The sequence below is a fragment of the Bactrocera oleae genome, chromosome 3 (genome assembly GCF_042242935.1).
Source record: "Bactrocera oleae isolate idBacOlea1 chromosome 3, idBacOlea1, whole genome shotgun sequence".
In the NCBI taxonomy this organism is placed as follows: Eukaryota; Metazoa; Arthropoda; class Insecta; order Diptera; family Tephritidae; genus Bactrocera; species Bactrocera oleae.
Window position 1 is genome coordinate 53,095,696 of NC_091537.1, and position 19,495 is coordinate 53,115,190.

General features: G+C 35.6%; 1 protein-coding gene across 3 annotated transcripts in view; it reads right to left on the minus strand.

Annotated features, from left to right (window-relative positions):
- Positions 1-1,049: 1,049 nt before the first annotated feature.
- The window catches only part of LOC138856195 (uncharacterized), a 66,527-nt gene continuing 48,081 nt past the window's right edge, over positions 1,050-19,495 (minus strand). For all 3 annotated transcript variants that reach the window (XM_070106630.1, XM_070106629.1, XM_070106631.1), the window contains exons 2-4: positions 5,410-5,674; positions 4,061-5,190; positions 1,050-3,976 (exon numbers count right to left, since the gene is read on the minus strand). In XM_070106630.1, the coding sequence (XP_069962731.1) occupies positions 3,468-3,976; positions 4,061-4,832 (1,281 nt within the window). In that variant the 5' untranslated portion in view covers positions 4,833-5,190; positions 5,410-5,674 and the 3' untranslated portion in view covers positions 1,050-3,467. The remainder of the gene's footprint in view (positions 3,977-4,060; positions 5,191-5,409; positions 5,675-19,495) is intronic.

The window sequence follows — 19,495 nt, forward strand, 5'->3', positions numbered from 1 at the left end:
GTCTTCATCTAATTTCTCAATCTGGTACAAGGAACTCATTGCCATCGCGTATCTTGTTTGATTCTTAAAGGAATACTAGTATATCGAACTTTAAATACTTTAAATAAAAAACAAACAGGGGACCCACGTGCCTGGGCTCATAACCTGTTGAAGTTCTGCTTAATTCTAAGTATGTCCTAAGAATGACCAGTTAGAGTAATAAATAAATAAAACTATAACTAGTATGAATGTTTATGTCTTAGAACATATGTATGTGCAATTTGTGCTTTCTTGTTGTTACAGAGTCGGATTGAAACGAACTTATTTTGACATGTACAAAATAATGAAAATTCCAAAAACTAGCTTCTGTGAATTTTTCACATAAATTTTGAGGCTGCGTGAAAAAAGTTTATGAACTAAAGTTATATATCTATTGATTACCTACAACAATGCCATACAACTTTTTAGTTTTGACGGCAATCGGAATAAACTGTTTTTAACCCTTAAAAATTCAACCCCGCCCCTCCCCTTCCATTTCTCGTCTGCAGTTCGCCCATAAATTAGTCTTCTCTCAATGTTTGTTACTTTATCTCTCGTTTCCGGTGGGTTTCATCCTACTTTTCCATATCTTAATTTTTATACTCTCGCAACCTGTTGCTACAGAGTATAATAGTTTTGTTCACCTAACGGTTGTTTGTATCACCTAAAACTAATCGAGTTAGATATAGGGTTATATATAATACTAGCTGACCCGGCCACGCGTTGCTGTGGCTAAAGTTTTTGTTATATTACATTATAGTAAACAATCTAAGAGGAACAATAAGAGAACACCAGTCACGGAGTCCACTATGCTTTTTCACACAGATGGTGTTTGTAAAAAAATATGGTGATCTCCTTATTTGACTTTCTACTACTTAACCCTTTAGTACAATGAAATTATTTACGAACAAAGACGAAAATGTTGGTGTTGGTATACAAATTCACTGGATTGAGATTTGAAGCGGAAGTACGTTGAACACAATTAATTAAAATGTTCTTACACTTGATATTAAGCAGAAATCCATACAATGTAAAAATTTATCAGATTTATTATTTCCATTTAATTTTATAACAAATAAGTATATTACAGTATAATACAGTAAATAACATGTGACGCTTAAACTCATGAATGAGGTAGGCAAGGCAGACAGTCTTAAACTTTTAAACATTAATATCTATTTTTTTGAATTATAAATACTTTCATTTTCAATTTAATTGAACACCAATCGGTGCACAATGTTTTTGGTTAACCTGTCTTTAGCTAACACAAATAGATTCGACGGTTTCCCAGCACGTGAACACGCAACATATAGTTGCCCATGAGAAAAACATGGATTTTCCAAATCTAAACCACAAACGGACATTTTTTGACCTTGAGATTTATTTATAGACATGGCGAAAGCTAAACGAATTGGAAACTGTAGCCTTTTGAAGGGTATGGTAGAATCTGATGGTATCATCGGAATACGTGGCAGCAGGACTACTTTTCCTTTAAACTTTCCAGCCAAAATGATTGCTTCAAGAATGTTTATGGTGATCTTTTTGATGACCGAACGCGTACCGTTACATAATTGAGGTGGATTCAAATTACGGAGGAGAATAATAGGGGGACCAATCGAAGATTATGTGGTGGCATTCCAGGGATATCTAATGAATTTAAAAATTCAATCGGAAAATTTACACTTTCATTTTCATCAACAACAGTATCGATTGATTTAAAAGACATCAGATCGTCTGGTAACAACTGTTGTATCTGGAAGTTAATTTCGTCAACATCAACGTTTTTGGCTGATATGTTGAATGTGCTGTTCGCCCACCATCCAGTAAAGTAGCCGCAATGCCTGACGATGCTACTGCTAATGCGATTTTTTGTTGCGACCGTATTTTGGCAAGAATCAACGATATTAAAAATGTCTTACCGGTTCCACCGGATGCATCCAAGAAAAAAAACCGCCTTGTTCAGCAGAACAGCCAGCATAATCCGATCATAAATAATTTTTTGTTCTGCTGTCAGTAATGGTTCACTGTTCATGATAATTGTTGCTAAACTTCCATGGTCATATTGCTTTTCTCGTTATAAATCGGTATTGACTAAGTCGGTGGCTGGACGATTAGGTGATGGCATACCATAATGATTAAGTGGTAAATTTGAAATAAGAACACATAAATCCTCGATCAAGACCAATGCTTCATTGTACATCTCTGGTGTATAATCTATGTTTTGGCATTGATTTGTTTCTCTAATTCGGTGCAAGATGTCTTCTGTCATACAATTTTTATATTTTTCCCACAAAGTTTGTATTTGCGAGGGATAACATGTCGTCAAAATAATTGCAAACAACTGACGAATGTTATTCGGTGTTGATGTCAACGCAGCATCAGCAAGCGTTAAGTCCCAATGGTTATCGTCTTCTAGCAATTGCAGTTCACGACATGCATCCTGGTATGTATTGAATACTCGACCATTAACTGTTCGTAAAAATTTAAAAGACGTTGGTCCGGGAACATTCACCAATAACAAACGTAAATAGAAGCACTCACGTTGCTTTGGATGTACCGTGTAAAGTCTCCCCAATGTCTTAGCTTTGAATATGCCTGTAATGAAATGATGTGGTTTTCCTTGTTTCCGTGGCTCCCATTTTTTACTGGATTTGTTCCATGTGAAATAACGTGGAACATCACCATACACCAATGTCTTCGCGAATTGACCAAAAACATCAGGTTTTTGACACAATGTAAAAAATTCAGTTAGAGTCGTTTTCGGAGCTTCGAACGCTCTTTGGAGAACAGTTTCTTCAGTGAAGTATACACGTTGACGGTTTTCAAGATGTATTGCCAGATGTTGGACAGCAGCATCTCTTTCGTGGATGGGAAAGATGAAAATATGCCAAATAGCTTCATTGCTGCTAATGTATCTGCCCATTTGGTATCGTGCTATTTCAATTCTATTTATGTTTTGTACTGCAAATATGTACTGCCTTTGTTTACATATTTACAAATATACTTAATTGAGTTAACCGAACTGCAAAGCTCAACATTGATATGTGCTTTGTAAGTTTTTGAAAGTAGTGGTGAGTATGGTACCACCCACTGATTATCAAACTCAACTTGATTTGGAAAGTTCGGCAGTCGCATTGTAAATGTGTGGCCACCATTCTCAGTACTTCTGCGGCGATACATTGGATAATCATCAATATCCGTGATCGTGTCATTCGTATGCGGCTTTGGGAAGTTTTCTTTACATTTTCCATTTTCCATGCACGGTGCCGTCATGTTGAAAGCACCGCATGGCCCATGGATCATGTGTTTGGTGACAATATCAAATAATTCTTGATCAATTAATGGGTTTGGAATTTCGGCTAAAATTATTTGATCGATTTTTTCAGGACGGATTCTATCTTTAAGCCAAACCAAAATGTGGGCATGGGGCAAACCTCGCTTTTGCCACTCTATCGTATACAGCCAACAACGTGTGTGCGAAAAATTGAATATTTAACAATAAAATCAATTAAGGATTTCAATTTTTGTTTAAACACACTTGCAGTTAAATCATGACGATGAATGGCTTGTTGTCCTGGCAATAGTAAAGTTTGTATCTCTTCCCAATTCGGATTACATGTGAATGTAATAAATAAATCCGGTCGGCCGTAATGACGTACGTAAGTCATCGCATCTTGTATGTATTCCTGCATGTTCCGTGGACTGCCGATGTAGCTTGAAGGTAAAATGAAAGCATTACCGATGTCATTGGGATTTAAATTTCCATCGATGTTTCCAGCAACAGTATCTCGTAAGTGAATATATTCTTCCGATCGTAGTTTTGCCTGGTTGAATCGAAGGAATCGCAAGCGTTCGCTTTCGACCTTAGCATACATATAATAATTGTCTTGATGTTGTCTAACCATTATTCGGTGTGCGTAGTAGTTCATTGAGCTAAATTTTTTATTTCTGTAATCACCTAAAAAAATAAAAAACAAAATGCAATACGAAATTAAAATCTATACATAAAGTAAGAAAGTAAATAGATAATTGTCAAATTTACCGGTATTTGGATCATACTGTTTGATATTAAGGTGATATTCATCTTGTCCTTGCCAAAATATCAATGGATATTGTAGTGCGTCATATGAACGGTGTAGATCCGAAATCGTACTGACAATGTTGTCTCGCCGTGTAATTTTTATAGATCTTTTATCAACTGGATCACCAACCATGATAACAGCAACCTCATCAACAGTTGGAGCGTTGAATCTACCAGCATGTTCACCTAATGGTACTTTGTCGGCTTTTATGACGATTTGATAATTGTCATTTTGCAGTCGTGGCGAAACTCTTTTGATCAATTGAATTAGTTGATTGTGATCTTTTAAAAAATTTTCCAATAATATCACAATTGCTCTTTCCTCTGCTTGTTCAATAAAATTATACAGGCACCGAGTCGTCACTCGCTCTTCACAATCGCCCATAAAATAAATTTGAAGAAATTTCGGATTGTTATCAGGCATTGGCATCAGTGATCCGATTTTATGGTACACCTGGCCTTGAATTTTGAATGTAGTTTCAAAATTACGTCCATCGGATGCACGATCGCAAATTTTAATTGCCCCAAATGACGTCATTTGGAAGCAAGAATTAAATTTGCGTATCTTACGCAAAAATAATTTGGAATCATCTGAATTGCCAGTAAGAAGGGATAATAAAGGCTCCGGCGGAGCGGGTAGAGGTGACAGAACAACTTTTCCTGATGCGCAGCACATGCCGGCTGCTTCATTCCGAAATTTCAATGCCCGACAATATTGACATACTTTATCCATTCCACCGATAGCAATTTTTGAATGCGCTGAGTAGTTAATATCTGGTGCATATTCAAAGGCAAGCCGAACGAATGATGCACGTGTTAATGAGCGGCTGATCCGTTGCCTTTGTCGATCTAGTACTCGTACTGTAGCTATGTTTCGTTTTCGTGCCGCTCTTGTTCTCGTAATATTCTGTTGCAGACGTTCGTCACGCTGTTCTTGAGATTCTTGTGCACGACTTTCTGCAGTCCTGATTCTTTGAGCTGCATTTCTTGTTTCGATTTGTTCTGGTAATTGCTAAGCTCTTTCAACACGTTTGCGTCGTGACCCTTTGTTGCTCGCGTTGTTGAGGTTAGATTTTTTCGGTGGCATTTGACTGAAAATAATAATTTAATCGTTTAAATATTAGAAAGAGGAACTGAAAAACATGTTATCATAGCACATTGAAATAATAAGTGCAAAATAATTTTCAATGGATGTTAAATAAAAATAATATAAAATTTTTGTACAATTATTGAAAAAGTGTGGGGAGCTTTGTGCCATTTTCTCATTGATATATTAATTAACTTTTATAAAACTATGTGATATTACTTACATGTATAAATTGAAATTATTGTTCCTGTACTCCTACTGTGGCTATGTCTCGTTCTCCTGCTGCTCTTGTTCTCATGATATTCTCTTGAAGACGTTCGTTACACTGTTCTTGAGATTCTTGTGCATGACCTTTTGCTGTCCTGATTCTTTGAGCTGGATTTCTTGATTCAATTTGTTCTGCCAACTGATGGGCTCTTTTAATACGTTTGCGTCGTGCCTCTCTGGAGCTCGTGGTGTTGAGGTTAGATTTTTTCGGTGGCATTTGACTGAAAATAATAAATTAATCGTTTAGATATGAGAAAAAAAAATTAAAATTCATTCTAATTAACTTTTATAATTATGTGATAATACTGACATGTACATATTTAAATTATAGAGTTTAAATAATAATTTCAATAAGAATTGAAATACTAATTTAATCGTTTAAATATAAGAAAAAAGATCTGAAAAACTTGTTATCATAGCACATTGAAATAATAAGTGCTAAATAATTTTTAATAGAGGTTAAATAAAAACCATAAAAAAAAATATTTGTACAACTATTGAAAAAGTGTAGGAAATTGTGTACTCACTACAAAATAAATTTAATTAATTTTATAGCGTCAACAACACGTTGTAATTATGCTGTTAAATGTAGCTTATATGACACGTTCGTAGATTTACCATAGCAGCGCCATCTATTGATTACTTACTCAACCCGGTCGAAAGGTATCGACATCTGTTAGAATCATTTGGAGTTAACAGATAACTGTGACTGTCAAATAATAACAGACAAATAATTAGCAATAAATTAAAATTGCGACTATAATTTGAGATTTAAACTATCCTATCTCTCAAGTTGGATCGAACTACACATGGTGTGCTAATTTTATTATAATCGGTTAAGTGGTTTAGGAGTCCATTGAGGACAAACATTGTGACACGAGATTTATATATATTAAGATATAAATGATCAGGATGAAGAGACGAGTTGAAATCCGGGTAACTGTCTGTCCGTCCGCCCGTGCAAGCTCTAACTTGAGTAAAAATTGAGATGTCTTTATGAAACTTGGTAGACATGTTTCTTGGTACCGTGAGACGGTTGGTATTGCAGATGGGCGTAATCGGACCACTGCCACGCCCAAAAAACGCCATTAATCAAAAACAAATAAATTGCCATAACTAAGCTCCTCAATAAGATACAAGACTGTTATTTGATACACAGGATCACATAAGGGAGGGGCATCTGCAGTTAAAATTTTTTTTTAAAAGTGGGCGTGGTCTAAAAAAGAATTAATTTGCATATCTCCTAAAACGTTAATGCTATAATAACAAAATTCACTGGAAGCAAATGTTTTTAGAACCTCTACCTACAGTGTGAAAATAGTTGAAATCGGGTGGCAACTCCGGCCACTCCCTATATAACGGTACTGTTAGAAACTACTAAAAGCGCGATAAATCAAGCACTAAACACGCCAGAGACATTAAATTTTATCTCTGGGATGGTATGAGATGACTTTATAGGAAACGCGTTCAAAATTAGACAGCGGGCGTGGCGCAGCCCACTTTTAGGTGAAAACCCATATATTGAGATCTGCCTAACCGATTTCAACCAAATTCGGTGCATAACGTTCTTTTCATATTTCTATGTTATATTGCGAAAATGGGCTAAATCGGACTACAACCACGCCTATTTCCCATATAACACCATTTTCAATGCCATCTGATTCTTTCACTTTCCACTATGCATATCAAGCAACAATGATTATATCGGGGTAAAACTTTGCGTGAATAATACGTTTAAAGTATGCCACCTTGTGACCAAAAATTGTCTTAATCGAATCAAAACTGTTCAAGCCCCTAAGTACTAAATATGTGGACCCCAGTGCCTATAGTTGACCTTCTACCGAAAATATCGGCCAATCCACAAAGAAATCTCAAACGAGTATACCATTTGACTTTGCGAAAGTATAAAATGTTCGGTTACTTTATCATTATTATTTATATATTATTATTTATATATTAATTTATCATTATCTTCTGCACTAGTCTATATTTACTTGATATTTCTTTAATTTTTTACTTTTTATTTTATTTGTTTGTATAATTTTTTCACTTTGACAGTTTGTAGTGCCTTAATCAGCTGTGATAATACGATTAAGGCAATAATACGATAAATTAACAGATGGCTCTAAATTGGAGTCGCACAGGGAGATTTTGAGCAGATTAGTTTCAAATCTCCTAAGTAACGCGATTAACAAGTGTCATTTTTATATGGCGAAATCATGCAAAATCTAGTAGATTGTTCTACTCAATAGGAAGTGTGAAAGGCGAAACCATAAAATGTAAAATTTTGAATTGTAATTAAAATTATAATTTCACTGTTTCTGCATGAGTGTAAAAGTAAAGCAAATTGAACGTAGTGGAGACAAAGGTGAATTTGATATAAATAATAAAATATGATAGTTTGGAAAAACTAGTAAATCGCAACAGAAACTTTGAATTTTTATTCCCTGAACATATTAATTACAAAGTTTGTAACACCCAGATGGTAACATCGGCGACCCTATAGAATGTTAGGTGTACTAAAAAGAAATACATCCATAATACATGGCGTTCGACCATCATATTAGCACTGATTCGATTACCCAAGAGCTAAAGATTGCACAAAAAACCGTTTGGAACCATTTAAATAAAGCTGCATATGAAAAGAGGTTCAATGTATGGGTACCACGTGAGTTAACGCCAAAAAACCTCATGGACCGAATTTCCATCCGCGAATCGATGTTGAATCGCAACAAAATCGACCCTTTCTAAAGCGGTTGGTGACTGGCGATGAAAAGTAGATCACTTACGACAAAGTTAAGCGAAAACGGTCGTGGTCGAAACGCGGCGGAATCGGTGGCCAAGCGAAGATTAACGACCAGGAAGGTTTTGCTGTGTGTTTGTTGGGATTGGGAGGGAATTATTTATTTTTATTTTACGTAATATTTTCAAGCCAACAATGTATTCTCCGAAGAAATTGTTCAGATCAGATCAATATATCATATAGCTGCCATATAAATTGAAGAATCGGAATTAAGTTCTTGTAAGGAACTTTTGTATTTAAATATCATTTAGGATATTCACAAGGCGTCATATTGTGTCATATCATAATAATGTCGTATTTTTTATCTGTCATATCAACACTGTTGTTGTGTCCCATACAAAATTGAAAAACAACAAATACAACACGGCGAGGTATGTTTTTTGAGTGTGTTATTCTATCAGCTGTACCTGTTTACTTTTTTATTGTTGACATTTAAGTGTCTAAAATTAATAAGTTAAATAAATTTCATCAATTTCTTTAATAATATTGAAGAAAGCCACGTTATTCAGTTAAATTAAGTTGAAGAAAAGTGAAATCTAAAAATATTTTGTTCTTTTTGTGGTTGGAAATGGTTTTATTGCAGTGTAAACCAACACGCCGTCGTTGCAACATAAATAAAGTTTACCTAATACGACCACGTTTAAACTCACCAGCCCAAAATTCAGCGGTGCGTTTTAAAGGTGAGGACTCAGGGCTTGTAAACAAAAAATTAATTGACAAAATGAATTGTAGCTTTGCAAGTGTTCTTACGACGGATGTACCAACTTGAGAAAAAACATATTTGGAGCTAGAGGTGCTATTTTTTGGTGAGACTAAACAACTTTTCAACCAACCTGTATATTAGAGATCGGAGAGTCGTTTAGTTTCATTATTTCATTTTAACCTAATTAACTCAAATGATATATGTATATGTGATATAAATTCAACCAAAGGGGCTAAATTTAATATATTGGGTCTATGAGGAAAAATCAAACCGAAAGTTAATATATTATTATTATTAATTATAAATAGAAGACCACTGTCTGGACTTTTTCATCTATACTCAGCGCTAGCCCACATTATTGTTAAGAACTACTTATAGTTTAAAAAAAGTATCACAATTTTGACGACTATAAACGGTTTAAGGTCAGATGGAAAGTCAAAATGGTTGGAAATCTCTATGTACGGCATTAGTCAAATATACTCGAGAACATGTTTCAATGCAATTTTGTGAAGATAACTCACACGACGTATGTGGCATAAAGTCTACTGAAATATTGTAAACCATTAGATAGTATATGGGAGTTGGGGAAATTCTTGGACCAAATTGACATATTTTCGAAATTAGCCGTAGTATATCCAACATAAAACGTTCACTTAAGTTTGCTAAGACATGTTACACTTTGAGAGATATAATCGGAAATAAGCTAACCGGAAGTTTGAAACGTTGAACGTTGTATAACCCATATCACTAACGAGTGCTAAGGGTAGTATTGGCATCATTACATACAATTGCAAGAAAAAGCTGGCCTCTGAGTTTCATTAACAGTTCTCACCGATTGACCGATCCAAGTAGAGGTACTTGTTTCAAGAGCCTCTTTTTGACGCGTGTGTCATGCCCAGCTGTCATGATATTTTTGTTGATTATTGTTTGGCATTTTAACGGAAAGACTGACGCCTGAACAACGTCTACAAATCGTTCAACTTTGTTACGAAAATTCACGTTCTGTAAAGAATCGGTTTTGCGCGCTTTGCTCAACTTATGGTCAACATAATCGGCCTACTGGCCTACTATATTCTACTGTTCGAACCACCATTACCTATCTTGAGACCCAGCATTCATTATTGGATTCGACCTCATAGACCACGTCCAGAACGCAGTGAAGAAAATATAGCGGCCGTAGCTGAGAGTGTACACGAAGACTGTGGAGAGTCGATTCAGCGCCGTTCGCAGCAACTCGGACTGACGTATGAAACGACTTGGCACATTTTACGTCGAGATCCTAAATTGAAAGCTTACAAAATACAGCTTGTGCAAGAACTGAAGTTGCTGGACCTTTCCAAGTGACATCACTTCGCTCTATGGGCTCTTTAAAAGTTCCAAGAAGATCCGATGTTTTCGAGCTAAAATTTGCTCAGTGATGAGGCCCATTTCTGGCTCAATGAGTATGTAAACAAGACAAATTGCCACATTTGAGACGAAGAGCAACCTCAAGAGATTCATGAGCTGCCATTTTATTCAGAAAAAACCACGGTTTGTGGGCCGATTGAATCCTCGGTCCATATATCTTTCAAAATTATGCCGGTGAGAACGTAACCGTCAATGGCGCCATGATAACCTACTATTTGATGCCTATTAAAGCTCAATCCATGATGAGCTTGATGTATTGGGAGATATCTTCGGTAAGCAGATTATTTCACGGCCGGTTGATTGGCCACAAAGATCGTGTGCGGATAATACCGCTTCGATTTAGACCTAGGAGCAAAACATAACGCGTGTCATTCTCCAGTTACCAGCCGAAATACTCGAAATCTTCAAAAAATAAATGCTAAATAATGTTCTTTCGAATGATAATAAACATTCCCCATTAAATTTGAATTTTTTGTGCTTTTTCTTTAAAAATTAGAGAACCTCGAAATGGATCACCCTTTTTATTATTATTATTATTTATATGTAGGTATAAAGTTTACCGCATGCTTGAAAATCCTTACATTAAGTATGTATATGCTCCAATTTGATCCACTTTAGGTATAAACACCTAATGTTTTTAAATATAGATGCTATCTTAAGGTCTTTAAGATATCCCATATATAATAAGTATATGGGCGTCTGGGGAGGTATTAACCTGTCCTTAGTACGGGCCCCCAAACCTAATTTTTCTATAAAGTTTATGTCTATAAATTATTTTCCTACAAAAAAGTCCTTGGCACCAAATCGATAATATTAATACTCTTTGAGATACAGAGATGTTAAGTTGAAGTGGTACGGAATTCTGAAGTTAAATTATCAAATGAATTAATTTCACTATAAAACAAATTTCTTACAAGTTTGCTATTTACAATTTTTCTGTAGCTAGTGTTGTTTACGAGATAAATCCAAAAAACGCGAATTTCATTCCCATACTACCCCGCAGGTGCCAGTTATAACTTTACCGCAATGGAAACTTTTGTAGAACGTTCAATTCTGAGGAATACCTAATGACGGGTGAGATAATTCCATCAAATGCCGCTGAGTTGTAAAATTAAAAAGAAAACAAGTAAGGAAGGGCTAAGTTCGGATGTAAACGAACATTTTATACTCTCGAAAAGTCAAATGGTATACTAGTTTGAGATTTCTTTGTGGATTGACTGATATTTTCGGTAGAAGGCCAACTATAGGCACTGGGGTCCAAATATTTAGTACTTAGGGTCTTGAACAGTTTTGGTTCGATTTAGACAATTTTTGGTCACAAGGTAGCATACTTTACACGTATGATTTACGCAAAGTTTTACCCCAATATAATCATTGTCGCTTGATATGCATAGTGGAAAATGAAAGAATCAGATGGAATTGAAAATGTGTTATATGGGAATTTAGTTGAAATCGGTTAAGCAGATCCCAAGATATGGGTTTTCACCTAAAAGTGGGCGGTGCCACGCCCACTGACGAATTTGGAACGCGGTTCCTATAAAGTCATCTCATACCATCCCAGATATAAAATTTAATGTTTTTGGCGTGTTTAGTGATTGGTTTATCGCGCTTTTAGTATTTTTAACAGTACCGTTATATGGGGAGTGGGCGGGCTTGTCACCCATTTTCACACCGTCAATAGAGGTGCTAAAAACATTTGCTTCCAATAAATTTTGTTATTATAGCATTAGCGGTTTAGGAGATATGCACATTAAACTTATTAGAGGCGGGACCACGCCCACTTTAAAAAAAAAACTTGGTTATGGCAATTTATTTGTTTTTGATTAATGGCGTTTTGTGGGCGTGGCAGTGGTCCGGTCGTAGGTAATACAAACAACCGTTAGGTGAACAAAACTATTATACTCTGTAGCAACAGGTTGCGAGAGTATAAAAAGTAAGGAAGGGCTAAGTTCGGATGCAACCGAACATTTTATACTCTCGCATAGTCAAATGGTATACTTGTTTGAGATTTCTTTATATATATTATTAATAAGAGCAATCGTTCTTGTGTTTTCTTGTATACCTTATAATTTATATTATGTAGAATGAATTACAACTGTATTAAGGAATATCAAAATAAATCGTTTTTTGAAAACTAACAACATTTTTATTTATTTTATCGATATTATTATACACGTTTAGCTTAAAAATAATAAATATTGTTATATTAATTTTTATATAATGTTTACAATATTTTTATACTTTCGCAACATGTTGCTACAGAGTATAATAGTTTTGTTCACCTAACGGTTGTTTGTATCACCTAAAACTAATCGAGTTAGATATAGGATTATGTATATAGGTATAAATGATCAGGATGAAGAGACGAGTTGAAATCCGGGTGACTGTCTGTCCGTCCGTCCGTCCGTGCAAGCTGTAACTTGAGTAAAAATTGAGATACATATGTTTATGAAACTTGGTACACATGTTTCTTGGTACAGTAAGACGGTTGGTATTGCAGATGGGCGTAATCGGACCACTGCCACGCCCACAAAACGCCATTAATCAAAAACAAATAAATTGCCATAACTAAGCTCCGCAATAAGATACAAGACTGTTACTTGGTATACAGGATCACATTAGGGAGGGGCATCTGCAGTAAAATTTCTTTAAAAAGTGGGCGTGGTCCCGCCTCTAATAGGTTTAATGTACATATCTCCTAAACCGCTAATGCTATAATAACAAAATTCACTGGAAACAAATGACTTTTAAACATTGACCTACAGTGTGAAAACAGTTGAAATCGGGTGGCAACTCCGCCCTCTCCCCATGTAACGGTACTGTTAAAAACTACTAAAAGCGCGATAAATCAAGCACTAAACACGCCAGAGACATTAAATTTTATCTCAGGGATGGTATGAGATTACTTTATAGGAACCGCGTTCAAAATTAGACATTGGGCGTGACACCGCCCACTTTTAGGTGAAAACCCATATCTCTCCAAAAATTCTCTAAATCGAACCAAAACTGTTCAAGCCCCTAGGTACTGAATATGGGGACCCCAGTACCTACAGTTGACATTTTACCGTAAATATCGGTCATTGTGTAAGATATATAATTGAAATTCATATAATAGAATAAATAAATGAAATTATCGATAATAGTATGTCTTTGTTTCAAAAATGGGTTGAATCGGATCAATAGTTCTTGTAGCCCTCATATATCTAATATAAATATTTTTGAACTTCCGCGTGACTTTATACCGCATATGTGAAAATAAGAGTGCATATTTTACTCATAACAAGATCAAATCGGGTGAAAATTTTCTTTAGCCCCCATTTAACTAATATCAGGATTTTCGAACATTCGTCTGACTTTACTCCATTTGATTGGTGATGGTATGTGAGGTACCTTAATGAAACAGTGGGAGCATTTTATTAGTCTGTGGCATATATAAAATTGCTCCAAAATATGTTCTTGAGTATAGTTGAGCAATGTCAAAATTAATATATTTCTCTATCCCCAATATATATATGGTTTCCGTCTTTCCACCTGACTTTACTCCGTTCCGGTTGGTGAACGTGATATTTTAACGAAATTAAGTGGAAAAGATTTTTCAAAAATTATGTGGTTTGACGCTGAATCAGAACGAAATTAGTATATACTAAGTCTAAACCTCACACCTTCATATAATGAATTCCGATTCTCTGGTTGACGTTTGCCACCTAAGCTTATAATATAAAATTTAGCCACTTTGGTGGAGTTAATATCACATTCATACTTATGTAGGTATATCTCACTTCAAGCAATAAAACTGAGACTAAGTTTATGGCCTTTAATATAAGTCAAGATATATAATATATTCCCAGCAATATAAGATTTTCCCAGCTCAAATGTACTACTTATGGTATAATTTTTTTCGTCAATTTGATAATTTAATAAAATTAAATGGACAGTTTTTCTTAAAAATAATGTATATCGCTGCATATGAATAAAGTTGGTCTAGACTTTGTTTAAACCTTATAACCCTAATATACTGATTTCCGCTCCTCTGGTGCAACAGCAACCTCATATACCCCACATATTAAATCTAACCCCTTTGGTTCAGTTTATATCACATATACCATGTTTGAGTTAAATAGCTTCTTTTTATAAAAGTCAACATTTCGGAGAAAAAAAATAGTATTGACACAAAATAAATCTATGATCAATAACATAAGTTAATAATAATCGAGTAATAAATGTTGAATTCTTTCGCAACATTTTTATACTTTCGCAACATGTTGCAACAGAGTATAGTTTTGTTCACCAAAGAGTTGTTTGCATCACCTAAAGTGATAGATATATATTTCTATATACATATATTTCTTCTAATATTCAGTGGTTAGGTATATTTTCTCAGCCATCATGTTGAACTTATTACAGAAAGAAGAAAATCTACATACCTGCTCTACATATGTGTATACCATACTTAATTATATGTAAGTTATTGTTAATTTAGCCTTCAGGGTAGACCCTTCAAAATAGGTACCATAGATCCCCCTTTTTTTGAAAGCGTTTAACAACAGTAATTTACGGAGGGGTTTTCCGAAAACTCAATTGCAATACAATGAAATAAACTACTAATTTCTAAAATATAAATATAACTAAATATTATGTATTATTATGTTAGTGAATAGCTAAGTAATATATAGGTATACAAAAGTACGTAAGCTGTACCAACATGTCGCAAGAGTATAATAAATATCAGTACACTGTGTTTGTAGTTTCAGTTTCACTAGATGTCTTTACCAGCAAAACTTTATTCGAACTAATTTTAGTGTATTAGTTATATAGTGTTTAAAGTATTATTATATACAGTGACGAGCAAAACCGTATTATATACAGTGGCGAGCAAACACATATACATATGTGCACCAGTATACCATAGTACCTATACACGGAACAGGAAAGGAGTCATAGCAAGGACTTACAAAGAATTACAGTGAAAGAGAGCAGCACCTAGGATCCAACTTTTAACACCCGGACGTACTGAATTATATAAGTATTTTATATATTAATCCATTTATTATTAATTAATTATGCCTAGATTAAGTAGAAAATCTATATTACTAAGTCGTCTTCAGAATAGAAGACGTATGAGTGTTCTTCGTGCAAACTCTTTATATAGAAATAGTGAGCAGTCACAAAATACTGTAAGTCACGTTAATCGTAGATTGGATTCCGATGTACGTCTGTCCGAACAAATTATCAATACAAATCAACATAGAATCAGGCGGGAAAATCTCGAGGTACCGTCTTTTGAACAAAATTTTAATACTGTTCAACATAGAACAAGGCGGCATGATCCGCAAATTCGCTCTGAAGAGCAAATAAGAGATACTCGAGGTCATAGGTCTCGGCGTGAAGACCCCGAGGTTCGATCTGTTGAGCAAGAGCAAATAAGAAATACTCGAAGTCATAGATCTTGGCGTGAAGACCCCGAGGTTCGATCTGTTGAGCAAATTGCAAATACTGTTCAACATAGAACAAGGCGGCAAGATCCGCAAATTCGCTCTGAAGAGCAAATAAGAAATACTCGAGGTCATAGGTCTCAGCGTGAAGACTCCGAGGTTCAATCTGTTGAGCAAATTGCAAATACTGTTCAACATAGAACAAGGCGGCAAGATCCGCAAATTCGCTCTGAAGAGCAAATAAGAGATACTCGAGGTCATAGGTCTCGGCGTGAAGACCCCGAGGTTCGATCTGTTGAGCAAGTTGCAAATACTGTTCAACATAGAACAAGGCGGCAAGATCCCCAAATTCGCTCTGAAGAGCAAATAAGAGATACTCGAGGTTATAGGTCTCGGCGTGAAGACCCCGAGGTTCGATATGTTGAGCAAGTTGCAAATACTGTTCAACATAGAACAAGACGTCAAGATCCACAAATTCGCTCTGAAGAGCAAATAAGAAATACTCGAGGTCATAGGTCTCGGCGTGAAGACCCCGAGGTTCGATCTGTTGAGCAAGTTGCAAATACTGGGGATCATAGAGAACTTCGCGCAAGAAATCCTGAGTATAGGAATTTAGAGCGCATTCGTGATCAAATGCAAAGGGAACATGCAAGAAGAAATCCTGAAATAAGAAGAGAGGAGCGTGATAGAGAAACACAACGTCGACAGCTGAGTAGGAGGGGTATGAGGGAAGAAATTTTGAATCAGAGACGTCTTAGACAAGGTCAAGTTCACCTTCGTAGAGATAACCCACTCAATAGACAAATTGAAAACCAAAGGCAGTCCCAACGAATCCGATTAACGAGAAAAAATAATGTTATAGAAACTGATAATAGTGGCAATTTAACAGATTTCAAAAACATTTATTTCCAAAATATAAATAAGGGCCCTACTGAAATATGTATTTGCTGCGGCGGCTTATGGTTTTCGCACCAAGTTCGCAAATTAAATTTCGAAACTATTGCGCAAGGTCACCCGAATGCTGCATCCGCCTTCTTTTTAATGCAAAAATTTCCTTCAGAAGATGGAAATTACAATTTTTGTGCTACTTGCAAAAATGCGATTGTTAAAAAGAACGTTCCGAAAATATGTTTAGCTAACGGTCTAGACTTTCCTGAAATACCGGATTGTATGAAAGGTTTCACCCCAATTGAAGAACGTCTCATAATGCCTAGATTGCCTTTTATGACAATCCGTCCGTTAGGATATCAAGGTCAGAGTTTGCTCAAAGGTGCTGTTGTAAATATACCAATTTCTGTTAACAATATTGTGACATCCTTACCAAGGTCCTTTGATGAGGCTCATGTTTTACAAATTCACTTAAGAAGGCGCTTAGAGTACAATCATGATTACATGATCGATACCATACGCCCCGCAAAGATTATGGAAGCTTTGCAGTTCTTAGTGAATACCCCTCTGTATCGTGAGCACAATATACATATTAATGAAAACTAGATTTCAGAATTTAATAAGAAGAAGTTCCGTTTGTTGCATCTGCAGAGGATTCCCGATTGGTTCAATCTTTTCATGCGGCACAAACTTCTCATGATAATCCCTCAGGTAATAATATTCTCACGGGTCTTTTACCTTCAGAACTAAATCCAGGCGGTCAAGAAACTCTTTTGGACAAATATTCCTGTAGAAAACTTAGACTATAACCGTTTAGTCATAGCACCAGGTGAAGGACCAAGACCAATTGACATAATTCAAGATAATAATTCAGAAGAGTTGTCATTTGGAACAATATACGTTGGGCAGAAGCGTACATGCTCTGAAACATGTAGCAAAATAATACGTTCTGAAATTCGCCGTTTTGACAGAAGAGCGTGTACCATTCCAAAGTTGTTCTATGATTACAAAAAATTAGATCTGCTACAAATTAAGAATAGTACATCCATTTGCCTTAGAAAATTTTCAGGTCGCAACCGAGTTACGGCCCAAAATCTATTAAACGAAAACTTTGTTCAAAACTTGATTCAACACGATGGTGATTACAAGTTTTGAAAGGCGTTAGATCCTCACTTGCGCACTGGGAAGCTGAGAAGAAAAAGACAATCGCTATGATTCGCCAATTTGGGCTTCCAACCTTCTTTATCACTTTATCGGCTGCAGAATCTCAGTGGGTTGAGCTTTTGGTCATCCTCTCTAAAACTGTTGATTCTAAATATATTTCGGAAGAGGAAGCCAGCAGTTTAACTACCCGAGATAGATATCGCTTAATTCGGTCAGACGCGGTTACTTGTGCTAGATATTTTGACTACCGCTATCGACAAATTCTTAAGCTTTTTAAAGATAACGCCGGCAATTTTGGAGAGCATTTTGTTACAAATTTCTACTGAAGAGTAGAGTTTCAACAAAGAGGTTCCCCGCATGTACATGGCATGTATTGGCTTAATAATTCTCCCAGGATCAACCTTCAAGATCCCCACACATTCCCTGATGTCATTGATCGATCAGCCACTTAGAAAATTATTTGGGTTATCAAAAGCATAACCACAGTCGGTCTTGTACTAGGGAAATAAGAGGACACCAGTTTTGTCGTTTTGGTATACCATATCCACCAATGCCTTCAACGCAAATACTGTTACCTTTTACAGAAAAAAGTCAAAATTCAGAAAGACACAAGGAAAACTTTTTCAAAATTCAAAACGTTTTAAATTCAAATATGACTACAGAAGATATTTCTAATTCAAACGATTTTGAACACTTCCTGTCTGATAGTAAAATAAATATATATTTTGATGACTATTTGTTAGCCCTTTGGTCAAGTTTAACAAAACCCAAAATTTTTCTAAAAACAAAATTACAGGATCGTTTTATAAACGCTTATAATCCTCTGATTTTGGAACTCCATAGATCAAATATGGATATCCAATATATACTGGATGAAGTCTAACAGGGTAGTTTCTAGGCTCTTAAATGAAGCTATATCAGATGTGAATGCTGAAAATTACACTGTTAAGCTAAACCTTAAACATATAGGTCACAAATTTATATCAGGCACAGAAATATCTGCACAAGAAGCAGTATATTGCTGCATTGGGCTCCATCTTTCGGAAGCAAGTAATGCAGAAATATTTATAAATACCTCTTGACCTGAGGAACGTGTTCGAATGGTAAAACCTAGAGCGGAACTTCAGAACCTTCCTTCAGGTTCGACTGAAATATTCGTAGCCGGTATTTTAGACCGTTATGTTCAAAGATCCGACCAGTTAGAAGCTCTTTGTTTAGCTGATTTTGCATCTAGGTATAAATATTTTAAATCTAGTAGAAGAGCACAGGATAGTGATCATGAAGAAGAAGAGAGGGAAGACGATAATTTACCAGAAAGCGGGGTTTTCATGCCTCTTAAACACGGTAACGGTTTTGTGAAAAAACGTACCAAACCTTGTATTATTCGGTATAGAAGGTTTAACCCAGATTTGGCCAGAGTTGAGTATTTCCTCGAAATGTTAATGCTTTGCTATCCTTGGCGGAATGAACAGCAAGATCTCATTGAAAACGATAATGAGCAGACTTGCACAACACATCGTATTATAATTGAGGAAAATCAAAGAAAAATATGATGTTTTTGAGCAAAGAGAACTTGAAAATGTTCGAGAAAGTCTTTATAATGAAATAGACTTGGACGAAGGTGCTCAAAATGAACTACCTATCG